The 12,632-nt window shown below is 40.0% G+C and overlaps 1 protein-coding gene across 1 annotated transcript in view; it reads right to left on the reverse strand.

Annotated features, from left to right (window-relative positions):
- Positions 1-379, reverse strand: part of VKORC1L1 (vitamin K epoxide reductase complex subunit 1 like 1) — a 36,745-nt gene extending 36,366 nt beyond the window's left edge. The window contains exon 1 of the mRNA XM_074263972.1: positions 91-379. Within this exon, the coding sequence (XP_074120073.1) occupies positions 91-281 (191 nt within the window). The 5' untranslated portion in view covers positions 282-379. The remainder of the gene's footprint in view (positions 1-90) is intronic.
- Between the last annotated feature and the right edge of the window lie 12,253 nt (positions 380-12,632).

The raw sequence follows: 12,632 nt of genomic DNA on the forward strand, positions 1-12,632 counted from the left end.
CCGACCCCGCCCGTCCCGTCCCCCTATTCCTCCCTCACTCCCCGGCGGGCCTGCTCCGCGTCCTCCCGCACCCCCAAGCCCGGACCGTACCTGGAGGAGAGGGCGGCGGAGCAGCGCACCCAGGGCCCCAGGTCGCACAGGGCCCGTGCCTCGGGGTCCCGCTCCTTCTCGCGCTCCACGTGGTAGGCGTACAGGGAGATGAGGATGCCGGCGGCGCACACGGCGCACCGGGCCGCCCGCTCCCAGCGCGGCACCGGACACCGCAGCACGGGCGCCGCCATCTTCCGCCGCCCGATCCTCCTCGGCCGCCGCCGCCGCCGCCGCCTCAGCCGCCGCTCCCCTCCGTCTCAGCCACCGCCGCCGCCGCCGCCCGCCGGGGCCCGACCCAGCCTTAGGCTGACCCCAGCGCCGGCCCCCGCCCAGCCCCAGCCCAGCAGCCGCCGCCGCCTCCTCGGCCGCGCCGCCGCCGCCGCCGCCTCTACCGCCTCCTCCTCCGCGGCCGCCGTTGCCGCCGCCGCTGCCGCCGCACGCCGCCGCCGCGCCCCATTGCTTAGCCACCGCCGCCGGGCCCCGCCCCCTGACGGCGCGCGGACGGGCCGGGCCGGGGGGGGGAGGGAGAAGGGAGCGCGCGCCCCGCCCCCGCCCCCGCCCCTGTCGACGGCTTCGGTCGCGCGCGGCTCCGCCTTAGGGAAGGAGAGGGGGTTAGAGAGCTCCTGGGGGGAGAGGCTGTGGCTCGGGGGTGCGCGCAAAAGGGGCGGGGCGTGCCTGGAGGGAGGGGCGGCACCGCGTCCCAGGGGTGCCCGCCTGACCCGGCTGCCACGGCGGCGGGACTCTGCCCCCGGAGCAGGAGACTGTTCGTTGGTCCGCCCACGAGGGTCCACGTCCCAGAAGGGAGGCCCCCCCCTCCCTCCCGAGCATCCCCTCGTTTCCTCCCTCTGCAGGGCATCCCCCTACTGAGCTTCCCCTATCCCTCATTCTCTCCCCCAGAGCATGGCCTCCTTCCCTCCCCCTCCAGGGCATCCCCACCCTCCCCCCTTCCCATTCCCCCTTTCTCCTCTCCATTCTCCACCTCCAGAGTATCCCCCGCCCCCCTCCGCAACCTCCTCCTCAGAACGTCCCCGCCCTCCCCCCGTCTTCCCCTTATAGGGCATCCCTGCTTTCCTCCCATCCTCCCAATCCAGAGCTTCCCCACCCCCATTCCCCTCCTGGAGCGTCTCTTCTCTCCCCCACCCTCCGCCTTCAGAACATCCCCGACCTCCCCCCATCCTCCCTTTATGGGTCATCCTCGCCCTCCCCCCCCGGAGCATCTCTTCCTTCCCTCGTCCTCCCCCTTTTCCCCTCCCGAACGTCCCGAGCACAGACCCCCGGGGGTGACGTCGGTCCTGAGGCGGAAGGCTGCTGTTGTGCCTTGGTCGGGTCACTTCGCCCCAGAGGTCCCGGAGAATCATTTAATCCCGCTCGCCCTCAGCTTCCTCCCCCTACTCGCTCCCCGGGACCCGGTGAGCCTGCTGTTCTGGGCGTGCCCCTGAGCCCCCGCGCCTGGAAAACGCTCCCCTAGCCCACTTCCCAGGCTCCCTGCAAGCCTTCACCCGGTGCTCTCCTCTGGCTTCACCTCCCGGGCCCCCCGCCTCCGAGATCGCCTCGGCTACCCTGCTTTACTTCTTACCTCACTAGATCCACTTAAGCAGGGACTTTAATCATCGGCCCCATTCTACAATCCACAAGCATTTATTAGGCGCCTGCCTTGTCCCCGGTACTGGGGGCCGAGCGCCGGGGAAAGGAAACCCCCTGCCTTCGAGGAAGTCTCATTTTAGTGGGAGAGATCCCATGAAAACATGGGTCCCACAAGATGCATTTGGGGCGAATGCCTTTGGGTTCCCTGGAGGTCCGGACCACAGCAGCCCAACCGAAGACTCAAAAGCGAGATTTTTTTTTTCCACCTTTGTGGAGTTTACCATCTGGAGAGCTCCCCGAGTAGAGAACTGGCCTACTTTTAAATTTATGTGTCAAATGAAGTTTTCTGAGATTCCCTTCCCTGCCACCGCCTGGAATATAATTAGGGCGCCTATCTGGAAATGAATGTGTAAGAGTTTGGCCAGAAAAGTTCATTTAGATTAGAAAAGGGATAGAAAGAAAAAAACAGAGAAAGAGGAAAAGAGAAGAAGAGGGAGGGAGGGGGGAGGAGGGAGAGAGGGAGAAGGAAGGGGAGAGAAGGGGAGAGACAGAGAAAGAGAGGGAGAGAGAAGGAAGAGAAGGGGAAGGAAAGGGAGAGAGATACAGAGAAAAGAAAAAAGAGGGAAGGAGGGGGGAAGAGATGACAAAGAGAAAAGGAAGGAGAGGAAGGGAGGGAGACAGAGAGAAGAAGAGAGAGCTGAAAGAATATCCACGTCAGAGTATCTTTCCCTAACTTGAGATATTTGCTTAACACAGCGCCCGAAACACAATAGGCACCCAATAAATGTTTGCTCCCTTGCCCAGTTTGTGTTTCTGCCCCAGAAGCCAGGCACTTGCCAAATGTCAGTTGATAAAGCCCCGAGCTGCCATTCCATTGGTTGGGCCTTCAGGGAAAGCTGCCTGCCAAGCATTTTCTACCAGGAATGCCTGCAAGGGTCAACCTCAGGGTGTGGCAATGTGCTGGAGGCCCGTCAGCTGCCTGGCCACATGCCTGTGTGCAGCAGGACCGTGCAAAATCCTCCCACCGCCCCAGAACAAAAACCAGCCCCACTCCAGAGGGGTCCGTCTGGGCCAGCTCCAGACACCAGCTCCACATCCCCCACATTCTGCTCATGTTACCTCTCGTTATGAAGGTTTTTTTTTTTTTAATGGCTGGGTGAGGGGAAGAAATTATGATCGAATTGTCTTCTTCTCTATGAAGATAATATCAGGGAACCATCCTAGGGACGCCATTAGCTCTCATTTCATTTGGTTGTCACCCAGGTGTGATGAGTATGGTAGTCTTTCTTCTACTCTCCAAGTTGAAAAACCCCTTTGTGAAAACTGAGTGGATGCCCATCAATTGGAGAATGGTTGGGTAAATTATGGCATAGGAAGGTTATGAAATATTATTGTTCTGTAAGAAACAACCAGCAGGATGATCTCAGAAAGACTTACACAGAGAGGCTTACGTGAACTGATGTTAAGTGAAATGAGCAGAACCAGGAGATCGTTGTGCACAAAAAGAAAATTGTGGGATGATCAATTCTGATGAATGTGACTTTACAGCAATGAGGTGATTCAGGGCAGTTCCGGTTGTGATGAGAGCCATGTGCGCCCAGAGGGAAGACTGTGGGAACTGATAGTGGATCACAATATCACATTTTCACTGTTTTTGTTGTTTGCTTGCATTTTATTTTCTTTCTCATTTTTCCCCTTTTTGATCTTATTTTTCTTGTGCAACATGATAATTGTGAAAATGTGTATGAGGAATTGTACATGTTAACATGTACTGGATTGTATGGAGGGATAGGGAGAAGGAAAGAGGGAAAATGTGGGACACAAGATTTTGCAAAAAATGTTAAAAACTATCTTTACATGTATTTTGAAAATAAAAAACTATTAAAAAAAATTTTAAATCCTTTCTAGGTTCCTTCCTGAGGTAGATTGGGAATAAAAGAAATACAAATCCTCTTTTCCTCATGCCAGAGATCTGACCTTATCCCCCTACTTTGTCTAGAAAGATTAATGAAGTCCTCATTATTATTATTCTAATCATGAGCAACATTAATTAGAATATCTCCTCATTACCGCACATCTCCCAATTCACTGAAGCGTCCAGAAAAAACATCATTAAGGGTCCTCTTCATTATCACCTCTGGCCACTCTGATACTGCATCCAATTCAAAGACTAGTCTCTGCCTCTGGTCTTACAGTAATTGGTCATTGGTAAATCAGCAAGTGAAGCAAGAAATCAACATGATGAGGCTGAGGAGACTCTTCTAAGCCTTGGAAGACTCACTATCCTATTTATTCCCTTATCAGATGCTGTAGAAATCAGTCACTCTTTAAAAAGACAAACCCACACACCAGCCCTGAAGTCAGCAGGATCTGAGTTCAAATTTGATCTCAGATACTTAACTCTTCCTGGCTGTGTGACCCTGGGCACATCACTTAACCCCAATTTCCTCAGGAAAAAAAAGACAAACCCACAAAACATCCTCAAATATTTCCAAAGAATTGTAGATTTTCCAGAGCCTTAAGGATTTCAGAGAATGGCCAGGCTGACTTGATTGTCTCCATCACTTATATCTCACATTGTATATTTCTGTGGCCCCTTTTCTTAAAAGCCTTTAGGTCGTCTTCAGAGTCCCTTAAGAATTGGAGGTGCCTATTTTCAAAGCTCTTCCCAAAACTCTTTTTTAAGCACCTAGATTATTGTCTCCATAATGGCATAAAAACATGTTTGTTTACTTGACAAAACCTTCTGATTTGGAGAAAGACTTTATGTGCTGCTTATAGAACAAAGTGTCATTGAGTTACTTTATGGTCTTACATGGAAAAATAACATAACATTGATATGAAATAAATGATTTTTTAAAAAGGTAAATGCCTGTTTCCCAGGCATTTTAAGATGAAAGCTTTATTTTAAAAAGACAAGAGAACATAGAAATAAACCAAAATATAGTTGTTTTTAAAGTAGAGGCAAACCAAATATAATTCTTCCAAAATACTGGATTCCTAAGGGGGATGTGTATTATAAAAATTTTTCTGCCAATAGAATGTCTATGAATTCTTCACCATTTTGTGTAAAATTACAAAATTCTACCCTAATTAAGCCCTTAAGAAACTCTGTAATTCTCCAACAATTTGCAAAAGGCCTGAGAGTGAATTGGTTAAAAAATATTAAATGCTTCTCCTGTTTTTATAATATTAAAAAAAGTTTGTCATCTTTCCATGGAAAAATGTTATCATTCTTGAAATGTTTTTTCCAGGTAGATGTCTCCCACAGAATTCCTGTACTTGCAAAACAACCTGTTCTAGCAAGTCTTGAGGTGGAGAATGAGACACCACTTCTCTTTGATGCAGAAATCACAGAATCACAGCTTAATAAGGAAAAGGCTTAGATCTATTCCATAAATGTCCCAACAGGCTTTGAATCCTTGTATCTTTGATGCAACTAGAAAATGTCACCTTCTCTACACATCTAGTATTGATTAGCATTGAGTCGAATTAACTGGAAATCAAATTCAATCCAGACATTATCCATAGGGTCCTGCCTACAATACATACAAGTAGGCTCACAGATCAAGGAATTATGTAGCAAGCCACTCCCGAACGATGCTGAAGATCAGATCTTTAGGAAAATGCTATACTGTGGATTCCTTATTGCTTGAAATGTCTTTGGGAATTAAAGTAGCCCAGTTACCATTTCCCTTTAGACCTATTCCAGAACATAATTAAACCACTCAAGGACTCAGGGGATGAACAATTCCATGGGGCTTCTATAAAATTCTATTTGTGAACCTCATGCCTGCCACATGAGGTTTGCTCAACTCACTCTCTCACATGGGCATGGCACCCTGATCTCTCAGATCACACTTTAGATTCTACAGGAACGAGACCTTTCCTTTTTAGTATCCTCATTGGTCATTTAGGAAATGGGAATTCAATTCCCCAATGGGAATGATTTTAAATTTACAGAGGCAGTATGCTTTGGCAGAAAAAAAAAAAAAAAAAAAGATGAACTAGGAGTACAAAGACCTGGATTCTAGCTCCACATTAGCAAACTGTGTGCTTGCTAATAATTAATAATAACAAGCAAAAATAACTAAGTATTAATACTGGGATAGGGTCCGTGAATAGCTCCTGTACTTTTAGCCTGGGCAAGATGTGGAGACCACTTGATAGACAGACAGACAAGACAGATGGATGGATGGATAGGCATGTAGATAGATAGATGATAAATGGATAGATAGAATAAAATGAAATGCAATGACTAAGGATTCCAGAGGTCCAATAATGAAAGATGCTACCCACCACCAAAGAGAAAAATGTTGGACTCAGGCGCGTAATGAATCCACACTGGACATCACCAATATGGGAATTTGTTTTGCTTTACCAGGAATGTTTTTGAGTGAGGGGGATGAAAGTAGGGAAAACTGATTTTAGCTAATTAAAAATATTTTAAGTTTAAAATAAAATTTAAAAATAAAATGAAAAATTATGGTGAATGTTCCTGTTAACTCTGTGATTCTGCAGTTCTACTTAGTCTTTAAAAAAAAAAAGAAAGAAAAGAAAGAAAAGAAAAGAACAAAAAAGAAAAGAAAAGGAAAGGAAAAAAAGGAAAAGAATAAAAACTCCAGTATAATCTTTAATAGCCTCACATTGGCAAGACAATAAATCTGAGCGTCATCAGAGAGATATAACTCTTGCCTTCTAATATTCTGGGCAAAATTACAAAACTGAAGAATTTCAGTCTTTTTTTAAAAAATTCATTTTAAACTTAAATACAAAATGAGAAAAAAAACATTCCTATGTACACAACAGAATATAAGAGAATTTAACATACAACCATAAATTTCCATTTTAGATTGTTTCCTTTTTTCTTTTAAGCTATGCCATAAATATTGCATGTTATTTTCAAGGCTTCTGTGCTTTGTGCTTCTAATTCTTTTGTTCTTTGCTGTATACTTTTTTCTCCCTTCCCATCCTACTCTTGAGAAAGCTACATGAATATATATGTAGCTATACATATATATTTATATGTATGACCACACTACACATATTTCTATTTGTCAATTTTTTCCAAAGACAGATAGCATCTTTCTTCATAGGTTCGAGTTTTTCCGTGTTTTTTAAAAATCAATCAGCTCATTATTTTTTATAGCACAGTAATATTCCATTATAATCATATATCACAACTTGTTTACTCATTCCCCATTGAAAGGCAGAGATCATTTTAGCCAATGTTAGGCATAAGATGACATCTCAAATCTGTTATAATTTGCATTTCTCTAATCCATGATGATTTTTATGAGGGTATAGTTTTAATTACTTCATCTGAAAACTGCCTATTTGTTTCTTTTAACCATTTATGAATTGAGGAATGACTGATATTTTTATAAATTTGACAAAGTTCTTTATTTGAGAAATGAGACCTTTATTTAAGACTATGAAAATTTTTTCCTAATTTTCTGCTTTGCTTCTAATCTTAGCTACATTGGTTTTATTTGTAAAGGAACTCCTAAAGTAATATAATCTAAATTATCCATTTTACACTTCACAATGCTTTCTAACCCTTGTTATTTATTTTATTTTATTACTTTTTTATTATAACTTTTTATTTACAAGATATATGCATAGGTAATTTTTCAGCATTGATAATTGCAAAACCTTTTGTTCCACCTTTTCCCCTCCTTCCCCCCATCCCCTCTCCTCAGATGGCAGGTTGACCAATACATTTTAAAATGTTAAAGTATAGGTTAAATACAATATATACATATACATGTCCAAACAATAATTTTGCTGTACAAAAAGAATCTATCCCTTGTTATTTATAAATTGTCTTCCTGTCAACGAGTCAAATAGGTAATATGTTTCATGTTCTAATTTTCTTGTGATATCTCCCTTTATATCTAGATCATATCTCCATCCTGACCTTTTCTTGGTACATGGTTTAAAATATTGGTCTAAGCCCAATTTCAGCAAGACTATTTTCCCAACTATTTTTATCAAATAATTCTTATCTTCCAAATTTAAATCATTACACTTGCCAAACACAAAGTTACTATATTCTTTACAGCAATGAATTGTATGTCTATTCTGTTCCACTCAAACTTTTCTATTTTTTAGCCAGTTCTGTATCATTTTGATATTTACTACCCTGCAGTTTGCAATGTGGTGCTGCTGAACCTACTTTATTTTTTTTATCATTAATTTCTTTGAAATCCTTTATCTTTTGTTCTTCCAAATGAACTTTATTATTTTTTATGACTCAGTAAAATAATTTTTTAGTAATTTAATTGGGATAGCACTGAATAAATAGATAAGTATATAGTGTATATATTAATATAAATAGATAATATATATTATATATGTAAATAGATAATAAATAAAGTAAAATTGTCATTTTTATTGTATTGGCTTTGCCTACCTATGAAAAATAATATTTCTCCAATTATTTAAGTCTGACTTTATTTGTATAAATAGTGTCTTATAATTATGTTCATGTAGTGCCTAGGACTGTTTGGGCAAGTATACTTTCAGGTATTTTAGATTATCTAAAATTATTTTTAAATGGCCTAAAATAATATTGAATAATATCAGTGATGCATAGTGTATTTTTCTTTTAATTAAATCTATTTTAGCTTTAACTTTGTTTGAGGTCATAATTGCTACCCCTCTTTTTTTTACATCAGCTAAAGTATAATAAATTATATTCCTGTCCTTTATTTTAGCTCTATGTGTATCTCTCATTTTTTATTCTGTTTCTTGTAAGCATCATATTGTTGAATTTAGATTTTTTAATCCATTCTGCCATCTCTTTCCTTTTTTGGGGTAAATTCATCCCATTCATGTTCAAGCTTCTAATTACTAGCTGTGTCCCTTTGTCCTATTTTTTCTCACTATCCTTCTTCCCTATTTACTTTATGCTTAATCATTACCTTGCCCTCCTAATCTTAATTTACCAACCCCTCTAATAGTCCCTTCCTTTACCTTCCTAATTCTTAATTTATATACATTGTTTCAGAAGATTCTTATGCTCTTCTAGATATATATGTTGTTCCCTCTTTAAATAATTTTCATTAAAGAATTTCAGTCTTGAAAAGGACCTCAAGAGGCCATCTCCTCCAATCCACATCTGATCTAGAATCCCTCCTTCCACACTATTAACAAGTCATTATTCAGCCTCAGCTTAAAGACCTTCAGTGAAATAAAGGCTACTATCTCTCAAAGGAAATTTTTCCATTTGGGGATATCTTTAATTACTAGGGTACTTTCCCTAAGATTCTCTCTTTTGCAACTTATATCCATTGCTATAGCTCTGCCCTCAAGAAGAGAACAGAATATAACAAAAAGTCCTCTTTAACAACTCTTCAGATCCTTGAAATCTTCCACTATTTTGGACTGTCTTCACTCCTCCACACTGAATATTGCAAATTGTTGCTCTTAATTCTTATACAGTATATTCTTCAGTCTTTTCATTATCTTTGCCATCATCCTTTGAATGCATTCCGACTTATTAATATCCTTTCCAAAATGTGACATCTAGAACAAAATCCAGGACTTCAGACACTGTCTGGTTTGGGCAAAGGACCACCTTCCACATTCTACATCAAGGACTCTCAAAGAAGATTCCATGTCATACTGATATGCCATGAGTTTCACTAGGTACACCATGAGTTTTAGATGTCATTGTTGATAAGAAAATATGTAGATAATTTTGTTCACTCTAAATTTTACTTACCAGCATTAATGAATTATGGCAAATCTAGGGGAGGGAGTGGGGGAAGGAAGGGAAAAAATTAGAACACAAGGTTTTGTTAGGGTGAATGTTGAAAATTATCCATGTATATATTTTGAAATTAAAAAGCTTTAATTAAAAAATAGTATAGCAAATATAGTATTTGCAAATATAAATAAAACTCTGTATTGGTTTTCTCATAACCCTCAAAACAACTTAGACTTTGAACTTGAAAAGAACTCAATAAAACCATCTGTTTTATTGAAAAGAAACTGTACATTCATGAGTCTCCCAAGCCTCCCATTGTGTAATCATCATAAACATTTAATATATCATGATTTCTCTTAAAAAAGAACTTTCTTGCCAATATATATGTAAACCACTTCTCTACACATGCTGGCTGTCTCAATGGACCCTAAAATGGAGGATCTTTCCCTCCTTCATTTAATAGTATTTTATTTTTTCCAATTATACATAGATAGTTTTCATCATTTACTTTTATAAGATTTGATTTCCAACTTTTTTCTTTCTCCCTCTCTCTCTTTCCTCTTCCCCAAGATGGCAAGCAATCTGATATAGGTTATATAAATACAATAATTTTAAACATATTTCCACATTAGTCATGCTGTGAAAGAAAAATCAGAACAAAAGGGAGAAACCACAAGAAAGAAAACAACAACAAAGTGAAAATAGTATGCTTTTATATACATTCAGATTCCATAGTTCTTTGTCTGGATGTGGGTAGCGTTTTTCATCAAGAGTTTTTTAGAATTGTGTTAGATTATTGTATTCCTAAGAACAGAGTTTATCAGAGTTGGTGATCAGACAATGTTGTTGTTAGTGTGTATAATGTTATCCTGGTTCTGCTTACTTCACTCAGTATCAGCTCATGTAGGTGTTGCCAGATTCCTCTGAAATCCATTATTTCTTACAAAAAATTAGTTAGAATGAGAGTTCTTAATTAGGGATCCTTTGCCCCGATAGACATCAAGGGGATTTGTAAATTAAAAAAAATTTCGATAACTATATTTTAGTGATATTGGTTTCCTTTATAATCCAGTGCATTTATTTTAGGCATTTAAAACCATCATTTTGAGAAGAGATTCAAGTACTAGACTGCCAAGAACACACATAAAAAAATAAGACTTAAAATAGCATTAATTTTTTTGGCTACAATGTCACACAAGGTTGACTTATAATTTATAATATATTATATAATGTAACTTGCTAAATCACCAGGTTTGTGGGGTTTTCCACATAAACTATTGAACAGCCCCCATGCTCTACTTCTGAAAAGGAGTCTAAACTTGGCTTTAAAAATCAAAATCAAAAATCAGCACTGAAGGTAAACATGGTTATTTAGGTAACATTTTGGCTCTATTAAATTAATTTTGCCACATAGGTGATGCTATATGGCTCTGAGTCATGGACTCAGACCATCAACCCTGAATGATAGTTTTGAACCAACTGCAGGGAAATGGTGGACTTGAAATGCCTGTAACATGATCCCACTAAAGAATTGCTTAGGAGAAGGAAGCAGTGTAAGGGACTATATTGTATGTAAGTATGTGTGTGTGTGTCTTGTTTATATATTATACGTGTGTATACTTCTCTATGCATATGTATAAATATAGATAGATAGATAGATATAGAGATCTCTCTCTCTCTCTCTCTCTCTTTATATATATATATATATATATATATATATATATATATATACACACATAGGACTATATTTCTGTGAAAATGAAACTGTATAATGAGCACATAATAAGATGGGGGGACAACGAATGTAGTCTGTGTACTCCATTTGTATCACAATGCAAACAATAGGGTTAAGAGAGCTAAAGGAAAGCCTCCAGCATGGTGGATGGGCTTCCATTGGTGACATGGACCAGAGCCACACAAGTTGGAAGGCAAGTAGAGAGAGTACCATTATGATGATCCATCAGATTTTCTTTTTCTTTTTCTTTTTTTTTTTCTCTGAGGCTGGGGTTAAGTGACTTGCCCAGGGTCACACAGCTAGGAAGTGTTAAGTGTCTGAGACCAGATTTGAACTCAGGTCCTCCTGAATTCAAGGCTGGTGCTCCATCCACTGCACCACCTAGCTGCCCCCATCCATCAGATTTTCAAAAGTACATTAATTCTGAGTCATACGTTAAAGAATCTTCTGGAATAAGAGCTCATGATTTGACAAAGATTGTTGGGGAAACCAGAAAATAATTTGTCAGAAACTGCACAGACCTACATCTCACACCCCATACCAAAATTAGGTCAAAATGGCTACATGATTTGGGCCTAACAGATGACACCATAAGCAAATTAGGAGAGCAAGGGATAATTTACCTATCAGATCTTTGAAGAAGGGAGGAATTTATGACCAAAGAACTAAGAACATTATGAAAGGGAAAATGAACAACTTTGAGTACATTAAATTAAAAAGGTTTTGCACAAACAAAACCAACAGAAACAAGATTAAAAAGGAAGTACAAAGCTGGAAAAAAAAATCTTTACACTCAGTATTTCTGATAAAGGTCTCATTTCTAAAATGTCTAAACTGTGTCAAATTTATAAGAATACAAGTCATTCCCCAATTGATAAATGGTAAAAGGATATGTGCAGGCAATTTTCAGATGATGAAGTTAAAGCCATCTCTAATCATATGAAAAAATGCTCTAAATCATTGTTAATTAGAGAAACATAAATTAAAACAACTCTGAAGTACTTAATACCTCACAGATTGGCTAAGATGACAGGAAAAAATAATGAAAAATATTGGAGGGTATATAGGAAAACTGGGGCACTAATTGATGGAGTTGTGAAATGATCCAACCATTCTGGAGGGCAGTCTGGAACTATGCCCAAAGGGCTATCAAACTGTGCCATACCTTTGGCCCAGAAGTGAATAACTAATAAATAATAAAATAATGATAAATAATTTGTGTCCATTATGTTGCACGAAGTTAACATTGATTTATTATGCAAAGGTCCAATGGAACTGTTAGTAAGGTCAGAGATTTACTACATTTATACATATGATTAACTGTGATAATGATGATAATAAACAGTTCAATTTAGATAAAGGAATATTCTGACTCATTTAAAAGATAAGTTGAACATGAGCAATGTTTCCACAAAGATCATTCTACATAATCCTGAATGATTTATCACAGAGAGAACAAGAGAGACTAGACATTTATTCCCATCTTTCCAAAAAAGTTAACACATTTTG

The sequence above is a fragment of the Sminthopsis crassicaudata genome, chromosome 4 (assembly GCF_048593235.1).
Source record: "Sminthopsis crassicaudata isolate SCR6 chromosome 4, ASM4859323v1, whole genome shotgun sequence".
Taxonomy (NCBI): domain Eukaryota; kingdom Metazoa; phylum Chordata; class Mammalia; order Dasyuromorphia; family Dasyuridae; genus Sminthopsis; species Sminthopsis crassicaudata.